This window comes from Rhinolophus hipposideros (assembly GCF_964194185.1).
Source record: "Rhinolophus hipposideros genome assembly, chromosome: 9".
NCBI classification, from domain to species: domain Eukaryota; kingdom Metazoa; phylum Chordata; class Mammalia; order Chiroptera; family Rhinolophidae; genus Rhinolophus; species Rhinolophus hipposideros.
Genome location: NC_138055.1, coordinates 56,455,937 through 56,476,717, shown reverse-complemented (window position 1 = coordinate 56,476,717; position 20,781 = coordinate 56,455,937). Strand labels below are relative to the sequence as shown.

At 45.7% G+C, this 20,781-nt stretch overlaps 1 protein-coding gene across 1 annotated transcript; it reads left to right on the top strand.

Annotated features, from left to right (window-relative positions):
- Window positions 1-8,084: 8,084 nt before the first annotated feature.
- LOC308502399 (retinol dehydrogenase 16-like) lies at window positions 8,085-15,844 on the top strand (the record flags this gene model as incomplete). Its single annotated transcript, XM_081060224.1, has 4 exons — window positions 8,085-8,397; window positions 13,846-14,104; window positions 14,923-15,086; window positions 15,627-15,844. 4 exons carry the CDS (start codon window positions 8,085-8,087, stop codon window positions 15,842-15,844), a joined length of 954 nt encoding a protein of 317 aa, XP_080916350.1.
- Window positions 15,845-20,781: the final 4,937 nt, after the last annotated feature.

Genomic DNA, 20,781 nt, shown 5'->3' with positions numbered 1-20,781 from the left:
TTGTTTTGAACTCTGTATCTGGTAGGTTGCTAGCCTCCATTCTGTTTAGTTCTGTTTCTGGAGTTTTCTCCTGCTCTTTCATTTAGGACGTATTTCTTTGTTTCCTCATTTTGGCAGTAGCTCTGTTTTTTGTTTCTATGTATTAGGTATATCTGCTTTGTTCCCCAGTCTTGGCTAGGTGGCCTTGTGTAGTAGGTGCCCTGTGGGGCCCAGTGGCCACACTCAGTGCTCCAGGTATGTCCTTTGTGTGGGTTGTGTGTGCTCTCCTGTTACAGTTGAACCTTGGTTGCTATTAGCACATTAGTGGATGGGATTGACATTCAGGCTGATTGGCCAGAATCCCTGAAGTGACTTTGGGGGGTTGGAATATTTTACTCCATGGGTAGAGGATGGTAAATTCTTACTCTGTAAGAATGAACTTCTGGCCACTGCTTGAGCAAAGGACTTTGTGACTTGAGTGGTTAATTTCACAGCAAGCCGGTAAATCATTTTAGCAGCAGAGGACTTGAGGTCAGCTTATGGAAAATGGACATCACTTCCATTAGACCCTTGAAAGAACCAAGAAAAGAATCAAAGGTGCCCTGATCAGGACTTCAAGTCATGACCTTTGTACACTGTGGTATCCACAGTGACACAGAGTTTATCAGGAGTCCTCCTGACATTTTCCTTGAGGCCCCTGGTGGCTTGTGCTCATGTCATCATGTTACGAAACAGTCTGTGGATCTGATTGTTTAAATCACTTACCATAGAACTTGAGAGAAGCCGTCACTCAAGAGACAAAATGAGCATGAGCCACACAGTTAATACATCTACCTTCTCTTATATTTTCTTCCAAGACCTGATTTCCCTTGTCAGCTTGGGAAGTGGTATGTGCCTACAATAAAAACCTTTACTTATTTATTTATAGGATAGTTGTTTTCCTAATTTAGCAGGCGGCAGAAGAGAAACCAGTGAAAACATGTCCCATTGTTACGTGCCTAAGCAAGTAATAGGTGGGTGGTGGAAGTACATTTTCAGTGTGGCATCTAAATACATCTTAAAAACTGTAGTTCTCGGAAGCCTTGTCTGGGTCCTCTTTGTTCTTGATTTTTGGGAAATCGAGGTGATGACCCCATTCAGCATTTATTTAATGGCCACTAATGAGGGGCCTTTTTCTCTGTTTTTATAAGCACCTGGAAAACTTAAAAACAACACCTAGAAACCGATGTAGTTGGTCTCAGGTGAGGCCCACGCCTTTTCTTTAAAGTCTCCCTAGTGAGTTTAACGCACAGCCAAGGCTAAGAATCACTGTGGGTTTCAGATGGTTTCCCCTGAGTGCCAGAGTTGCGGCAAGCACCTTCGCGTTGGCCTTATGAGGAAGCGAATGGGTGCAGACAAATAGAAGGGGCTCTGGCCATTCCTGTGCCCTCCTCTGCCTGAGAAGCTTCCCTGTTGTCTGTTGTACATATCAGCTTGCTGTGTAGGTTTCGTCTGATTTGCTCTATTTTCCAGTCATGCATTGAGTCACTGTCTCCTTTAAGCCACCTTGAGTGAGTGCTTCTGTGTGTTGTGGCAGCTGTCACTTAAAGGTGAATTTCTTCTGTTCATCTCCTTTTTCACAAGTATGTAAAAGCTGATATCCCTCAGTCAAGAGAAGGAGCAACTGAGAAGAGAATTAAGATTTGGGGACATGTATTCCTGCTCTTTCATTCCACAGTTGAGCTCTTCTCAAACATCAGGTCAGGTGCTAAAACGCTAATCACTATTCCCTGAAGTGCCTTTCTTACCTGCCCAGGCTACTCCTGAACGATGAATCCCCACTTCTCTGTTCAGTGATCTCAGCTTTCAAAATTTACCTCCAGGTCACCTCCTCTGTGAAACTTTCCAAGAGCTCGGTTCTGGAGGCTGGAGGTCTGAGATCCAGGCCAGCACGGGTGGGATGCCGACTTCTCATTGTAGCCTCACATGGTGGAAAGGGCAAAGGAGCTCTCCCTGGCCTCTTCTATATTAGAAATGTTTTTAGTCGTTATTTCTTCAAATAGGTCTCAATCTTTTGCTTTCTCTCTTCTTCTGGTACCCCTATGATGTGAATGTTGTCACACTTGATGTTGTCCCAGAGATTTCTTAAACTATTTTCATTTTGGGGGATTTTATTTTTTCTTTTTGCCATTTCAATTGGGTGTTTTCTGCTACCTTGTCTTAAAAATCACTGATTTGATCCTCTGCTTCATCTAGTCTATTGGTGATTCCTTCTAGTGCATTCTTCATTTCAGTTATTGTAATCTTCAATTTTTAAAAAAAAAAAAAAAATATATATATATATATATTATTTATTTATTTATTTATTTAGGATGGCGCAGCTCAACTCCAGGTCCAGTTGCCATTGTTAGTTGCAGGGGGTGCTGTCCACCATCCCTTGCAGGACTCGAGGAATTGAACTGGCAACCTTGTGGTTGAGAGCCCACTGGCCCATGTGGGAATCGAACTGGCAGCCTTCGGAGTTAGGAGCATGGAGCTCTAACAGCCTGAGCCACCGGGCCGGCTTGTAATCTTCAATTCTGACTGGTTCTTTTTTATGATTTCTATGTCCTTTTTTATGCTTGCTATCTCTTTGTTGAAGTTCTCACTAAGTTCATTGAGCAGCCTTATAACCATTGTTTTGAACTCTGTATCTGGTAGGTTGCTGGATTCCATTTTGTTTAGTTCTGTTTCTGGAGTTTTCGCCTGTTCTTTCATTTGGGATGCATTTCTTTGTTTCCTCATTTTGGCTGCCTCTCTGTGTTTGTTTCTATGTATTAGGTAGGTCTGATATGTCTCTCAGTCTTGGCCAGGTGACCTTACACAGTAGGTGCCCAATGGGGCCCAGTGGCACCGTCTCCCTGGTCACCTGCACTGGGTGCTCCAGGAGTGTCCCGTGTGTGTGTGCCCTTTTGTTACAGTTGTGCCTTGGTTACTATTGGCATGTCAGTTTGTGGGATTGACCCTGGCTGTGGAGTTTGGCCACATCCACTGCTACAGGCTATTGTGCAGGGGAGTTTACCCCACTGAGTGGGATTCACCTCAGCAGGCTCTGGTGCACGTTGAGATCGCCCTCTGTGTGTGCTGCTTGTGTCACTAAATGGGCAGTGCTCTGCTGTGGTATGAAGCCAACCTCCAAGTATGTTAGTTCTGGGGCCTCTTGTGAGGGGCTCCAGTGCAGGCCCAGGTCACCCACTCCCTATGACAGACTGGCCTAGGACTACCTGGTAAGAGCTACAGAGTGATCCACAGTTGTTCGCTGCCTGTGCTAACCCTGGAGGCATGGGGGAGAGGCTACGCGATGAACCCCTTGGTATCTGCCACCAATACTGGGCCTGGGACAACTCTGCAAAATGTCAGGACTCCCTAAGGCCTGCTGCCACCTGCCAGCTCCCTTAAGGTTCAGCCACTGATAAAGCCTCGTGTGGTATGCAAGTTGGGTGAGGCAGGGTTTCAGGGAGTCACAAGAGTGGGAAGAGTTGTGGCCACCAGGTTAATGTAAATTTGGTGCAAGTGTTGAGCCTGAAGGTACTCAGCAAAAGTCTCAGAGCACGCCAAGGCCAGTTGCCACCCGCCTGGGGTCTGTTGGACTCTTGATAGTTTTCCAAGAAAGAGTGCAATGTTGGTGTGGCTGGCTGCTCTTGGAGAAAATGCCTCTGGTGTTGGGGGAATTGGGTGGGATGGGGTCCCAGTGAGTCAGCAGGGTGGAATTGGCCATTCAGATTTGGCCATAAGCATAAAGGGAGGGCTCAACAAAGAAAAGATGGCACCAGCTTGCTGGCTGCATAAGAGGAGGATGACTCACAGGGAAAATGTTAACTGTCCTCTAGCCTTCACCTCAAAGCCATGCAACTCAGTCTGCCCCCCATATGTCTCCAACACCCCCTGAGTTACTGACCCTCAACTGGAGCCCAAGGTGAATGCCTGAGAGTGAGACAATCTGTGCAGGGACCCTTTAAAAGGATGCCTGGGTTTCCTGCCACCTTCCATCACACTTTGATGGTCAGAATCTCCACTGTTTTTCACAGCCAGATGTTGTGAGGGTTCCTCTTCCTGGCACCAGTACTCTGTGCTGGGAAGGCTTGTGTGGGGCTGGGGTCCCTCACTCCTCTGGGGAGAAACTCCATGGCCGAGATATCCCTCCTGATTCTCAATCAGCACACGGAGGTTTGGGGTTAGCCAGTTCCGTGTCTCTACCCTTCCTGCCAGTCTTGACATGGCTTCTTTATATCCTTAGTTATAAAACTTCTGCTCAGCCAGACTTCAGATGGCTCTCCAGATTGATTGTTCTATAATTTAGTTTTAATTTTAATTCATTCACAGAAGTAAGCAGACACAGTATTTATCTACTCTGCCATCTTGGATTTCCATTGAGCATCCTTATAACCAGTGTTTTGAACACTGCATCTGGTGGATTGCTTGTTTCAATTTTGTTTAGTTCTTTTTCTGGAGCTTTGTTCTGGTCTTCCATTTGAAATATGTTTCTTTGTCTCCCCATTTTAGCTGCCTCCCTGTGCTTGTTTCTATGTATCTGGTAGAGCTTCTATGTCCCTTGGTCTCAATAGAGTGGTTTATGTAGTAAGTGTCCTGTGAGGCCCGGTGGTGCAGTCTCCCTGGTCACCTGAGCCAGCTGCTCCAAGTGTGCCCCTTGTGTGGGTTTTGTGTGCCTTTTTGTTGTAGGTGAGCCTTGGTTGCTGTTTGGATGTCAGTGGGAGGAATTGACCCTTGGGCTGATTGGTTGTGAGGACTGGCTGTAACCACAGTGGAGGAGCTGTGGTGCAGGGCCTGATGCTATGGAATAGGATTCATTTTAACAGGGCTCTGGTGCCAGCCCAGTCTGACTTTCTGGTGTGTAATCCTTTGAAGCACCCGGTAATGCATATTTGGTCTGAAGCTGGCTACTGGGCGTGCCAGCCCCAGCACCTATGGCAGGGTCCTGGCCATAGGCTAAGTTTAACCATAGACTGTGTCCTGCCTGGGGCCACCTGGCATGAGCCACAACGCAATCTGCAGATCTCCACCACCTGTGCTGGGGTTGGAGGTGCCTTGAGAGGCCAAGCAGCTAACTGAGGCCAGTTGCTGCTAATGCCAGGCTTGGGTATGCTCAGCCAGACATACAGGACACACCAAAGCCAGATGCTGCTTGTTTGGGTTTTGAGAATCTTTGAAAGATTTTAGGAAAGCCCACAGCATAAGCCAAGACAGAGCATTTGTATGGAAAAGCCACTGGAAGTGGCTTGTGTGTGCCCAAAATTTAGGTGGGGCAGAGTCTCAGGGAATCACTAGGGTGGGGTGAATGATCAGTGTTAGCCAGGTTGATGGAGACTCAGATATCATGCCTGGCTGGCTGCATCTGCATGCCAGGAGTGGTGAGGCCTCAACAAAGAAACCTGGCTTCTGCCAGCTTATCTCTCCAGGAGAAAGCTGCCCCTCCAGCCCTCACTCTGAAGCCAGACAACTCAGTTCATCTTCTTATGCCCCTGACGCCTTTCATGCTGCTGCCCCAGTGCTGGAACTCAGAACGAGTCAGTCCATCAGTGAGTAAATTCATGCACAGTCCCTTCAAGAAGAGTGCCTAAGACTGCAGCCGTTCTTTGTCTCAGCCACAATCTCCACTGGTTTTCACAGCTAGAAATTATGGGACTTCTCTCCCCAGCACTGGAAACGTGGGCTGGGGAGCCTGGTGTGGGGCTGGGACTTCTGGCTCCTCCAAGGGGAACCTCCACAGCAGAGATATCCCTCCGAATTTTTGATGGTCATACGCGGGTGTGGGACCAGCCTGGTCGGCGTCTCTGCCTCTCCTGCCAGTCTTAATGTGGCTTTTTCTGTATGTCCTTAGTTATAGGGCTTTGGTTCAGCCAGATCTCAGGTGATTATCAATGATGGTTGTTCTGTAGTTTAGTTGTAAGTTTGATGTGGTCATGACAGTATGCAAGCACAAGTGTTTCTCTACTCTGTCATATTGACCCTAAATCACACTGAAATCATCTTGGTTCTCTTCCTTCATTATAAAGATGTGGGGAATGGAGGCTTTGGGGAATCTCATATTGTCAGACAATGTAAGAAATGCAGGTGAAAATAAATATTGCAGTGTCATCGACCTCAACATTTATATATCTCTGTCAGAGACTAGGCACTGCCAGGTGCTAGAAATATAAAAATGATGAGACTCAGTACCTTCCCTCCAGGGGCTTCAAGTCATCAATGCTCTAGTGTTCAGCACACTCAGGCACATTCTAATTTGCTTCATTAAAGTGAAACCATTATTTTAGGCTTAATCTGTAGCAGACTTCTAGATTTGTCATTTTCTTCCCCCAAAACAATGATCATTGATCCATTTAGTAACACTTAAGGAAAGATGTTCAAGATGCTAGCAGGTCTCTGATATCTGCTAGCATTTCTGGAAGAACAAACAACACTGAGGCTTACTACATGGCTCCACCTGGGGTTACAACTGAAGGGCTTTGCCACAATGGAAAGAAAACTGCTTTGACAAAGAGGTCCAGTGCAACCCAGCCTCAAAGTCCCTCAAGCCTCAGCCTGCCTCAAGATCCTAGCAGGCCTGTTTTTCTGATGAGGGGATCTGGTACAGTCCCATGGACACGAGCAGTTCATAGAGCCCAATCTTGTCAACGCCACAGAGGTGCCATGAAAAGTTGCCTCACTCCTACCTCTGTTCCACTTGCCATTCCACCCCCTTTTATGAAATGGTTTCCTCTACCTCACCATTAAAGTGTTCAGGGGAAGTGAGCTGTCTGTGCTAGTCTCTAGTCTTTTCTTTAGTGTCCTGAGTGGGCAGCTCCCTCCAGCTCCCCGTCATCATCCTGATACAAACTGAGCTGAGATCTTTCCAGTTATGGTGGATGGTAAGGACTACCTTCCTGATGGTGAAGGTAAGGACTTGTCCTTGGTCCCTGTTCAAGTTGGTCCTTTCTGCCTTTGGAGTCTGTATCTCTGTCTGGATTCTCCATGTGTAGCCAGCATGGGAGAGCCTCAGCACAGGAGGGGCAGAGGCTATGTAACTGGGCACACAGGGTTGGGGACTGGGCATATTCATGGAGTGAGAGGGTTACAACTCTTAGTCCCGTTTTGCCAAAGTCATTTTTTAAAAAACTTTTATTTATTTTAAGTGTGTTTTTCCAGGATGCATCAGCTCCAAGTCAAGTAGTTCTTTCAATCTAGTTGTGGAGGGCACAGCTCATAGTGGCCCATGCAGGGATCGAACTGGCAATCCTGGTGCTATGAGCATCGCGCTCTAACCAACTGAGCTAACAAGCAGTCCCTTGCCTAAGTCTTTCCATTCCATCCACCCAACCACTGGGAAAAGTTTCACTAGTGGTTGTGTCCACCCTATTCCCTTCTCCGTTTTCTTTGCCTCTGTGGTCAGACATCCCCTGTGATCTCCGGAACACATTTCTGCCCCTGAAAGTTACTATATCAATCAGCAAGGGACTTCCTATTCATAACTTTTCCTTCTAATTCTAGAAAATGACACACTTACTTTATTCAGGAAGGAATTCTGTGCTGAGCCATTTAGGGAAATCCAGCCTCAGAGTCTAAGCCAGCTGCCAAGGTCACACAGTACTTGGAGCACAGATGGGTTTTGAACCCACGTGTGTCTTGATTCAAAGTGTATCCACTTTGTGAGACTCTCCAGGAGCTCAGAGAGGCCAGGATCCAGAACTTGAGCAGGAAAAACGTAAGAAGACAGCTCTGAACCATGAGATCATGAACACAGGGGCCTCCAATTTGGGTGGAAAGTGAAGGGGGGAAAGGTGGCTAGAGGGAAACAGGGAGGAGTGGGAAAACCTGCAGAAAGTGGTTGGGAAAACTATCCTCAGGTCAAAAGAAATGCAATGGCATCTGGCATCTACTAGAAATGGTGTAAGTATACCCAAGAGCATACAAGTTGGGGCCAGAATCAATAAAACAAAGCACAGTGAACAGGAAAAACCAGAGGACTCCATGCCAGAGAGTCTGGAGATTGGTGTGGTAACTCCCACCCAGTGTGTTCTTAGGTTCTGCTGTCTGACCACTGACCACATTCTTGTTTCTCCTCTGCCTGCCTGCCTGTCCCCTGCAAAGCCATGTGGCTGTACGTGGCGGCCCTCGTGGGCCTGTACTATCTTCTGCACTGGTACCGGGAGAGGCAGGTGGTAAGCCACCTCCGAGATAAGTACGTCTTCATCACGGGCTGTGACTCAGGCTTCGGAAACCTGCTGGCCAGGCAGCTGGACCTGAGAGGCTTGAGGGTGCTGGCTGCGTGTCTGACGGAGAAGGGAGCTGAGCTGCTAAAGAACCAGACATCGGACAGGCTGGAGACGGTGATCCTGGACGTCACTAAGACAGAAAGCATCGCTGTGGCCACCCAGTGGGTGAAGGAGCGTGTGGGGGACAGAGGTACCATGCAGGTTTCTCACTCTGTTTCTTCCCTGTCAGTGAAAGAGAGGCCCTTTGTCTGCTCTCTGGGGAAGAATCCCAATGTGTTTGCCAGGGCTTGAAGTCATGCTAGCTTTCTGCACCTCACCCAGCTTACCAGCCAAGCCTCTTCTCCTTCCACTGCCCTCCACCTCCTGACCTTGGATCTCTGCAGTTTGGGGGAGAGTTTGCCCTGACAAGGATTTGCCCTTACAGAATTCCTGTCTATGGCGTCCTCTCCTCTCTCTGCAGAGGTTCTGGAGTTCTAGCTGCTGAGTGGCAGGCGATCAGGGCCCACAGTCTGGAGGAGGGTTAGAGAAGGGTGCACTGGCCTGAAGACTTACATGGCTGGCTGGTGGCTGTGCTGGAGCAGGGTTCCTGTTCTCAGCACATTAACATGTTCTTGCTGGTGTCCCATAATTGTCTGACCAGGGAGCTGATATCACCCGTTTTCAGGTGGGGACACTGAACTTGCAGGACTTGCCAAAGGAAGGTCAGAGAACTAGTGCGGGGTCACTTCCTCTCTCTTTCTTTTACTGCAGTTGTGCCTGCCTTATGATGGGAAAAGAAAAAAAAAATCAATTGCCTTTATTTAAGAATAAATGCAAAACATGATCAATGTGAAAAATATAGAGAAAAGCAAAGGGATAGAGAAAACTCACCTATAATCTTACTACCTAGAGATAAGTGCTGTTAACATTTATACGGATTGTATTATATTTTGCACATAGTGTGTATTCTTGTCTTTGCATTAAAAGAAGATGAAGGGAGGCCAGTTATCTCAATTGGTTAGAGCGTTAGAGCGTGGTGCTAATAATACCAAGGTTGCCCAGTCCATTCCCACATGGGCCAGTGAGCTGCGCCCTCTACAGCTAAGATTGTGAATAACAGCTCCCCTGAAGCTGGGCTGCGGTGAGCAGCTGGAGGTTGGCATGGGCTATACCGTGTGCTGCTATGGTGGCCAGTGTGAGTGGCTGACAGCCAGCGTGAAGGGCTGGCAGCCATCGTGAGCAGCCAGCAGAGGGAGAGACTGCTGTGAGCGGCCAACTGATCCACGACTGGTGACCGACTGCCTCAGCCGTGGGGCGGTGGGGGGTGGGGAGGGGTTAGTACAAGGCTCATAACACCAGCATGGGCCAGGGAGCTGTGTCCTACACAACCAGACTGAGAAACAACAGCTTCAACCGGAGTGGGGGGGAAGGGGGCGGAAGAAGGGGGAAATAAAAAAAAAAAAATTTCCAAGTAGCAATGGAATTTTTTTTTTTAAAGTGAGAAATTATACAACATAATGAAAATTTTCAGAAACGTTAATTTAAAATAAAATTTAATTTTCAATTACAGTTTATATTCAATATTATATTAGTTTTAGGTGTACAACATAGTGATTACATATTTATATAACTTATGAAGTGATTCCCCCGATAAGTATAGTACCCCCCTGACACCATACATAATTATTACAATATCAATAACTATATTCCTTGTGATGTATGTTACATCCCTGTGACTATTTTGTAACTGCCAATTTGTACTTCTTCTTTTTCTTTTTTCTTCTTTTTTTATTGGGGAATATTGGGTAACAGTGTGTTTTTCCAGGACCCATCAGCTCCATGTCAAGTCGTTGTTTTTTCTTCAATCTAGTTGTGGAGAGCACAGCTCACTGGCCCATGTGGGAATAAAACCGGCGACCTTTGTGTTATGAGCACCGTGCTCTAACCACTGCGCAAACCAACCACCCCAATTTGTACTTTTTAATCCCTTCACCTTTTTCCCCTAGACCCCAATTCTCCTCCCACCTTCCAACCATCAGTTTATTCTGTGTGTCTATGAGTTTGTTTGTTTTGTCTTTTATATTTCACATATAAATGAAATCATATGGTATTTGTCTTTCTCTGTCTGACTGTTTCATTTAGCATAACACCCTCTGGATCCATCCATGTTGTTGCAAATGGTAGGTTTTCATTATTTTTTATGGCCAAGTAATATTTCATTTGCATGTGTGTGTATGTGTGTGTGTGTGTGTCACAGCTTCTTTATCCAATCATCTAAGGACACTTAGGTTGCTTCCATTTCTTAGCAATTGTGACTAATGCTGCAATGAATACAGGGATGCATGTATTGTTTTGAATCAGTTTTTTGAAAATCTTTGGATAAATACCCAGCAGTGGAATTGCTGAGTCATAAGGTAGTTTTATTTTTAAATTTTTGAGGGACCTCCATATTGTTTTTCATAGTGACCCCACCAATATGCAATCCCACAAACAGTGCACAAGGTTTCCCTTTTCTCCACATCATTGCCAACACTGTTGTTTATTGATTTTTTTGATGATAGCAGTTCTGATAGGTGTGAGGTAACATTTTATTGTGGTTGTAATTTGCATTCCTCTGATGATTAGTGAATGTTGGCCATCTTTTCATATGCTTATTGGACACCTGTATGTTCTCTTTGAGGAAATATCTATTCAGGTCCTCTGCCCATTTTTTAATTGGGTTGTTTGTCTTTCTGGTGTTAAGTTGTGTGAGTTCCTTATATGTCTTGGACATTAAACCCTTATCAGATGTATCATTGGTGAATATCTTCTCCCATTCAGTAACTTGTCTTTTTTTTTTTTTTTTTTTAAGATTTTATTGGGGAAGGGGAACAGGACTTGACTGGGGAACAGTGTGTACTTCCAGGATTTTTTACAAGTCAAGTTGTTGTCCTTTCAATCATAGTTGTGGAGGGCACAGGTCAGCTTCAGATCCAGTTGCCATTGTCAGTTGCAGGGGATGCAGCCCATCATCCCTTGCGGGAGTCTAACTGGCAACCTTGTGGTTGAGACGTTGCACTCCAACTAACTGAGCCTTCCGGGAGCTCATCGGCAGCTCAGATCAAGGTGCCTGTTCAATCTTAGTTGCAGGGGGCAGAGCCCACCATCTTTTGTGGGAGTTGAGGAGGTGAACCAGCAACCTTGTGGTTGAAAGCCCACTGGCCCATGTGGGAATAGAAATGACAGCTTTCCACGTTAGGAGCATGGAGCACAAACCACCTGAGCCATCAGGCGGGCCCGTCTTTTTGTTTTGTGGATGGTTTCTTTTGTGGTGCAAAAGCTTTTTAGTTTGATGTAATCCTATTTGTTTACTTTTTCTCTTGTTTTCCTTACCTGAGGAGACATATCCCCTCCCAAAATATTACTAAGTGCCATGTCAGAGAGTTTACTGCCTATATTTTCTTCTAGGAGTTTTATGGTTTTGGGTCTTACATTTAAGTCTTTAACCACTTTTGATGTTTTCTTGTACATGATATAAGACAATGATCTACTTTCATTGTTTTATGTGTCTATCTAGTTTTCCCCACACCATTTAATGAAGAGACTGTCTTTACTCCCATTGTATGTTCTTGCCTCCTTTGCAATAGATTAATTGACTACATAACCGTAGGATTGTTTCTGTGCTCTCTATTCTGTTCCATTGATCTATGTGTCCATTTTAATGTCAGTACCATGCTGTTTTGATTACTATAGTCTTGTTGTATATTTGATATCAGGTAGCATGATACCTCCAACTTTATTCTTCGTTCTCAAGATTGCCTTGGCTCTTCTGGGTCTCTTGTTTGTAGGATAAATTGTAGGATAATTTGTTCTAGTTGTGTGAAAAATGCCATTGATATTTTGATAGGAATTGCATTGAATCTCTAGATTGCTTTGGGTAGTATGGACATTTTAACTATGCTAATTCTTCCTATCCATGAGCATGGTATGTGCTTCCATTTATTTGTATCTTCTTCAATTTCTTTCTTCAGTGTCTTACAATTTTCTGAGTACAGGTCTTTTACCTCCTTGGTTAAATATATCCCCAGGTATTTTATTTTTTGATGCAATTGTAAATAAGATTATTTTCTAAATTACTCTTTCTAATAGTACACTATTGGTGTGTAATAAATATATTAATTTTCTATTCTGCTACTTCAGGGAATTCATTTAACAATTCTAATTATTTATTGGTGAACTCTTTAGCATTCTGTATATATAGTATCATGCCATCTACAAATAATGACAGTTTTACTTCTTCCTTTCCTATTTTTATGCCTTTTATTTCTTTTTCTTGTCTAATTGCTGTTGCTAGGACTTCCAATACAGTGTTGAATGGAGGGGTTGAAAGTGAACATTGTTGTCTTGTTCCTGATCTCAAAGAAAATGAAAAATGTTAATTTTTAATGATTGAGAATATTCTCTCTTTATGAATAGCATTACTTCCTAAACAGTACCTAATGGTATGATATGAAACTTTTTCCTACATTTTCTTCATCACAATCAACATAAATGATGTCTTGGGAAACTTCCTTTTACTCAAATCTCTATTCTACAGCTATGTGCATTGATTGGGTTCTTAGACAAAAAATACACATATATGGTGGGAGAATATGATTCCTATAAGATCAGGGCATGTCTGAGTGGGCCAGGGACTCAACTCTCTGGGTCAGTACTTCCGGAGTCTTCATTGACAGCCCTTGCCCTGTGTCCTCATAATCCCTGCTCCTGCAGCCTTGAGGTCTGTGGTGGGTAATACTTTATGTCCTTGGGACTTTGTCTTTGTGTTTAGCAGAGAAGTTTCCATGAAGTTGGGTGCGGTGAGTCCAGGAAGGTGGTGGGGAGATTGGCTTCCTGTACAGGTGGGAGAATAGGGTGGTATTGTCAGGGGCTGAGGGTGAAGTCTATGCCCTAAGGTGGGGAGAGGCAGTTTTGGGTCCCCCTCAAAGTCTGCCCTTGGAATTCTCCGAGGTTCCTGCAGGAACAACGCTCCATATTGCCGCCGGGTGTGTCAAGGCTAGTGCCCTGAGCACAATGGCAAGGCTGTTATGCATGTTCCCCCACACCTGGAATTGCAGGTCTCTTTTACCCAACCATGTGGCCCCAGATATGCACTATCTTTTGTCCTTTTTGTGTTTTATTTATTGTGCTTTACTTCCTCCTATCCTTTTCTCTCTTCATTCTCTCTCTTGTTGTGCCTCTCTCTTTCCCTCATCGATAGTTATGAAGCACTCACTAAGGAAGGCAGTTCATAAATCGGAAAATGATGATGAATATAAAATGTCTGCAAGGACAATATTAATGTGTGCAGATCCACGCATGACTCTCCACGATCCACACTGTGGGCTCCCTAGGTCTCAACATTATTGCTGCCTCATCAAATCTGGATGATTGCCTTCTGTCTTGCAGGCACAGGGCTGAGTCACAAAGAATAAATCAGGAGGAAGTCATCAATTTTTCACCTAGAGTTTACAGGGTCTGCACTCCCCCAAACCCTTCAGACAGTATGTTATCGCTCTACCCACTCCCCATCCACCTCCCCCATACTGTGCTCATTCAGTTGGAAGGTGAACAGGAATCATAGCCGTGTCCTCACTACAAGGTCACAGCACAGTATTGCTCTCTCCCCACATGTGCCCAGGACTCTGGGGCCTGGTGAACAACGCTGGCATCTCTGTGCCCACGGCACCCAATGAGTGGCTGACCAAACAGGACTTCATGAAGATACTCAATGTGAACCTGTTAGGGGTGATTGAGGTGACCCTGAGTCTGCTGCCCCTTGTGAGGAAGGCGCGGGGCCGTGTGGTCAACGTTGCCAGCGTCTTGGGTCGTGTGTCCTTGTATGGTGGGGGCTACTGCATCTCCAAGTACGGCGTCGAGGCCTTCTCGGACTCCCTCAGGTATGGACCGGAACAGAGACCCTCCCTCCAGACACTTGCCTCTGCGCGTCCAGGGGAGCCTTTTCCTGGGTGTTCATTTCTTTCATACAGCCTCAGAGGCTCTTCCTTCCACATCCTTCTCTCTTGGGAAGCTCCTCTTTATCCTTGGGTGTCTGGATGGGCCCCACGTCAACAGTGTTTCATTCCACCTCTTGGCACTGGAGAAAAGCCCAGTTAGAATAAATCTGAGGCAGAATTGTAACCGATCTTATTTGGCTGCATAGCCTATCCATGTGTACGAGTATAACTGCCATGATAATCAGGTTCGGGAGCTCTGTTGGCAGTGTAACCCCAGGGAAGCATTTTATTCAGGCGACCTTCTTCATCACAGCAGCAGTAGAGACTGCACTGGCTGTAGGGCAGAGGATGGCTGTGATGTGGAGGAGCTGAAACTGCAGGCGGAGAGATGCCCCTTAGAGGACAGATGGCTAGAAGTGGATCGGGTGAGAGCGTAAAGGGAGGGGACTGAGGACAATGGGAAAGATATAATTGGCACAGCCTGTTGATACACTGAGTGTGACAATCATACGAGATATAATTTGGGGATGCCTTGAAGCACAAGTGGTAGGATTGAGAGCTATGGGCACATGTACATAAAATATTTGGGAAAACACTCAAACTCTATAGAGAGGCAATTCCGTTATCATAATAACGTCTGCATTTCACATCTCCCCCGACATTTTCCCACCGCCATTGTGTCTTATTGTTTTTTCATGTGTTTTGCATTTTGTTTTGCAAGTCCTCTGACGTCCTTGCCCTTCTGCCTGTGTGCCTGGCAGGAGAGAGATGTCCCATTTTGACGTGAAGGTGGCTATCATCGAGCCCGGTTACTTCAAGACTGCTGTGACCGATACTGAGATGATATCTAGGAATTTTCGGGAGAGATGGGATCAGGCCAGCCCAGAGGTCAAGGAGGTCTATGGGGAGAAGTTCCTGGCATCCAGTGAGTGCTTTGTGGTCTTGGGGAAAGAAGCCAACTATTTCCTGGAAGCCTGGGTCCATCATTAGAAACTCTTACGTTCTCACATCCATCCTCCAAAGCCCTGACCTGGAGGGGACCTTTACATCCACCCACATGGTTGCGTGGTAAACTGGTAACCTAAGGAAAGGATCCAAGCTTGTTAGACCTGGCACCACTGTCTCATCTGAACCCCTCGTTATGTTGAGAAGCGGGTTAAAGCCAGAGAGAAAAGACACCTAGGACTCCAGGCAAGGTGGCGTTAGAGCATCTGGTTTTCAGGTCTTAGATTCCCAGTGTTTGTAGAGACCTCTAGTTTAAGGTTCTGATGGTCTCAGGAATAGAGCCAAAGGCAGTTAGTGTGCAACTGTTGCTCCTGGTTAGAAGTTGGGGCACTCTCTAAGGAATTTGGGTGCATTTAATTTAGGGGAGTCAGGAATTCTGGAAATTCACTCTATAAGTTGATCTTATTGTGGGAGTGGCTCGAGGTGGGAATATATCCGGATTATTTCTTGTTCTGGACAGGCATGAAAATAATTGGATTGATGAAGAATCAGTGTACGCAGAATTTGTCCTTGGTGACGGACTGCATGGAACATGCCCTGACAGCCTGTCACCCTCGCACCCGATACTCAGCTGGCTGGGACGCCAAGTTCTTCTATCTTCCCATGAGCTACATGCCCACCTGCCTGGTGGACGCTCTGATATCCTGGTGTTCCCCACGGCCCGCCAAGGCCCTGTGACCCAAGCCTGGGGTTCATGGTAGGGCAGAGCTGGGTATGTGGGGACGGGATGCATCAGGGTGCACATATGCAGGCTCTCCGGTCTCAGGGGCAGCTGCTCCACCTCCCTTCCCACCTCACCTGTTTCCTCTTAGGACATTACTCAGTACTGTGGGGATATTAGCAGGAAAGGACCAAGTTTTGCAATTGAGAAGCAGGTATCCAAACGCGCACATCTTTGCTTTGTTTCTTAGCAGCCTCTAAAAGCTCTGAGCTACGTGGCCCTGCTGGCACCATGAAGATTCCACATTTTGGGAGTGTGTGAGAAGCTGTGAGCCTCTCTGTTCCCTCCTCAGAGTGTGCCATGACCTGTCCGGTCTCCCCCTCCCACAGTGTGGCCTGGGTAGGTGAAGGCCCCCTTCCCTGAAGAAATCTTTGGATAGTGGTGGAGGCGTGGAGTGTGACCACAGGCCTGAGCCATCACCCTCAGGTACCATCTCAACAAGGAGGTCTGTGGTCTGAGCGTTTGATATATTCCTAATCCTGGAGGAATAGCTCTCTATGGGATCCATAGAAAATCAATAGGCACAGCAAATAAAGGGCTTCATGTGATGATTAATTATTATATTGTCCTCACTGTGTAAGAGATCTATGTTGTCCATAGAAACGTCTGGGGCCTTATATCACTTTATCGTATGTAATATTGGAGCCAATTCTCTGAAATTGCTGACATTCTCCAATTTAATCCAATATAATAGAATCAGCACCCAAACAGATTTTTATATTTTATTTTCTCATATTTACAATCAACTCACTGCTTCCAATCATTAATATTTATTGAGCATTTACTGTGTACCAAGCACACTAGAACATACTGAAATCATTTCTCCTGCACTGAGAAGCTTATATCCCAGAAGAACATAAAATATACCTCTCTTAATATGGTTATGTTAGTTTGGTGTTTACTGAGGAAACATTCTCTAGGGTCATCTTTTGTTGTAATTTAACTGCATCATTCTTTAGAGAATTGAAGAGGAAGCGTTTCAAGGCAGGCAATGAGAAACCATTTAAATAGGTAGACGTGGTATGCAGGAGAAGAGCCCTTCAAAGACGTTCATGTCCTAATTCCGGGATCCTCTGCATTTGGTACCTTACATGGCAAAGGAGAGTTAAAATTACAGATGGAATTAAGATGGCTAATCATTTGATTTTATGATAGGGGGATTGACTGGATTATCCATGCAGGCCCAATGTAATCACAAGGGCCCTTAGAAGTGAAAGAGAGCAGCAGCAGAACAGGTCAGGACCATGTGATGTGAGAGGGAGCCAACCTGTCCTTGCTGCCTTAAAGACAGAGGAAGGGGGTATAGCCAAGGACTGAAGGTGGCCTCTAGTCTACATCCTGGAAAAGACAGGGAGTGAATTGTTCCCTGGAGCCACCGGAAAGGGATACAGCCCAACAACACCTTGGTTTTAGCCTAGTGAGGCTACAGCCTGTGTCAGACCTCTGACCAATAAGACTGTAAGATAATAAAGGTGTGGTCTGAAGCCAGTAAATTTGTGATGGTTTATTAATGCAACAATAGAAAACAATACAGTAGGGATTAGAGGAACATGAGCATAATCTCATCAAATGATGAGGGATTTGCTGCGGTAAATAAGATGAGGAAATCGTTTGTGAGACATCAGCAAAGGACCCAAAAGACCTAGAGTAGAGTCAAGATCATGTGTCCTTTCTCTAAGTACAAAGCCACCAAAGTAGAATTGGTTGGTGACCAGATGGAAAAAGAGAGAGAAGGCTAAAAACAGAGGATAATATCCTACACCTGACTAATAGGAAGAATAAAGATTCCTTGAGAAATGCACGAAAATTAAGAAAATGCCAAGGTGAAAAAAAGATATCAAGAAATTCTTAAAATCTTGTCATGTTAAAGATTGTCATGATGTGTCGAGGGCATGTTGTCTTCCTTAATTAGAAAAAGTTGTACTCTAAAACATAAATGACACACATTACTTTATGCAGATAGACTGTCCCCCCTTCCCCCCCCGAAGAGAGAGAAACTGATTTTTTTTCAAGTAGAAGAGGGGAATGGGGCATGGCTGAAAACAGTAGTAGTTATATTAACAGTATCTTTGTCCTTGCAATAAACTTTATCCTGAGACTTGGTAAAAAGCATATTAGCTGTCAAGAAGAATAAGAAAAAAACTTTTTAAGTATATAATTTACTTTAGAGAATTTTTAGAGGCTGAATACTAGTCTACATTAAAGGCTGTGGAGAAAGTAGTTCTTAGCTTGGTCTCAATTTTCTCTCTGCCTCCTCAATCAGTCATCGGCTGTTTTTCTTCTCATCACTTTCAGTATTTTGCTCAATACCTGAGATCCCCTCCAAGAGAAACAGTGGGCTTCTTTTATAACTAACTGGGAGAGGATTCCTCTCCTCCATGGGTCATTAAGCTCCTTGCTCAGTTCCAGACTCCTGTAGCCACCGTGTCATTACAGTGCTCTGCTCAGCCAGTCTGACCTTCCTCACCAGCCCGTTTTTACCCCTCAGTGCATGTTCTGGGTCTGGAGTAGGTGGTGGCAGACAGAGAGGGACACAGCTGTCTGGGGGTGCAATGATGAGGCTGGGACTCTGTCTAAGGGTCGCGATGATCATAGACTCTGCCATCACTTTGACTCCTGGTCTTCCTTGCCATGGCTCACCCAATTAGTCAGTGTTACTGGGTTCAGAGTCCCTTTCTCCCACTGTCACCACATTCTTTAGGTCCTTCAGGCTCATCCTCCAAGTGCCTGGTCCTGGGAGTTGAGGGGAAAAGTCCTGACACAGGGCGGGGGGTTGCTCCCTCAGTCCTTGACTCCCACCATTCTCCTGGTCACTGAGGAGAAGCAGGGCCTGCTTGCAGCACAGTGGAGGCTCCCCAGTGGAACCCTGGTATTGACTTACTTCTCAAAGAGCAGAGAAAGCATCCACAATGGCAAGTGTTCTAAGGTACATACATGCTCTAAGAAAAGGGTGTGGGTAGTCTTTTTTCTTTATTGCACTAAGGATAATTAATTTTTTGCTTTTCCTTTGCATTTACATTCCAGGTATCTGATGTCCACACACAATTCTCTCAGACTCCCCAGACTCGCCCCAGAAGTCCTCTCAGTAGTTACACTATTAGCCCTGGGGCCCTTGATCATTTTACTTCCAGGTAGTTGGTGTCCCATACCAGCAGCTTTCTCCATAGAAAGATCCTGCTGCCTTCTCCTTCAGGACACTTCGGGACAGTGGAAGTATATCTACCCTTGGGGGAAATCCTTTCTTTCTCACGCCCCTAACACATAGATTAGAAGTAGAGAATTCAAAAGAGCTGATGACATGGAATTCATTTGTTTTCAAGTTTGGAGGGCATAGAACCAGATTTTGCTTTGTCTTGACGCCATGAATTTATCTTGATTGTCTTTGCCTTAAAATACAAGTTAAAAGTTTATATGTGCCCAGTGAGTCGACTGTCTCAGAGAGGCAAGGATGTGGGTCTAAAGGAAGAAGATTCCAGCGCCTTAGTGGAAGTCAGGGGATGAACGAAGTGACCTGACAAGGATTTGAGAGAGAAGTTGCACCATCAGTGCCTCTACTTTCTTTCAAAGGCGTGAGGGACAAGTGTTTCCTTTCCAAGATTTATCAAGTAACTGGGGGTCACAGGATTAGATACAAGACAAGTAAGTAGAGGTCGCCAAGGCCTGAGCAGGGACCAGACCCTTCCCTCTGGGACATCAAGCCTCTTTCCCCACCAGTAACCTCTATGAGTCCCCTCCTTTAGAGTCACCACCTCCATTCTCTGCCATCTCCCATTTTCCCAAGCCCAGATCCCCACCTCACACCCCTCCAGTGGAGGAGAATTAGAGTCTCTTCTGAATCCTGGGATCATTTGCAGCTAACCTTTAATGAGCACCTACTATGTGCTGGGCAGGAATCCCCTTAATTTTCCAATGCTTCCTGAGTCCCCAACTCTCACTGTCTCCACTATTGTGATGATATTCTGAGTGTGGCGGACTCACAGAGAGGGCCTTTGTACAAAGTGATGCAGATTCCTGGGCTGAGTACAAATTGCCACGTGTCCTAGTTTTCCTCCTTTAGTTGAAAATCGAGGACATGGAGCCTTTAGGGGAACCTTATGCTGTAGAACAATATCACTGTTCCTTGTGATAAGAGAGAGTGAGGTGAGATGTTGCAGTGCCATTCATTCTCAAGCCTGTCGTGAGAGCTTAGAGGGAGACACAAGACTTCTGAAGATACGAAGGTGACTGGGAGTATCCTCGAGGATCTCTGAGTCCTTCAATGCTTTGGTGTCAGCCTACTCAATGTCAATGCATGTCTCCCACTCAAATGCCAAGCAAGAGCTTCATGTTTAATATTACACACACACGTGCGCGCGTGCACACACACACACACACAGACATACTAAACAAACTGAATAAAATGAAGAATCACTGATTCACTTTATAGCTTCAAGTGTAAGAGTTCAGAAGGCTTAGACTCACCCCAGAAGTCCTCTCCAGGATGTCAGAGAACTGTGAGGTTACAAAGCTTTATCCCTCAATGGTGGACTCTACGTGGGGGACAACGCTGCACCAAGATGGGTGCCATGCACCAAAGGGTGTGTTCTGACTCCAGGATGTCTATTTGACAAGGTGGAACAACAATGGCGGTGCAAAAAAGTCCAGTGCAAACCAGCCCAAGTCCTGGCGCTAGACCTTCAACAAAGCCCCATCCAGCCTCGTTCCAGGCTCCCTCCTTGGATGGATGGACCTGTCAGGGGCTGCAATCCAGACCATGAGAGTCCACAGGGTGCCACAAAGATGCTGCCCTCACTCTTTCCCTTTGTGGCCCTGGCCTTTTTGAGAAACACGAGGTCAATGACTCCCCACCCACAACTCTCATCCTCTGCATACTCTAGACCTTCACATCTGCAGG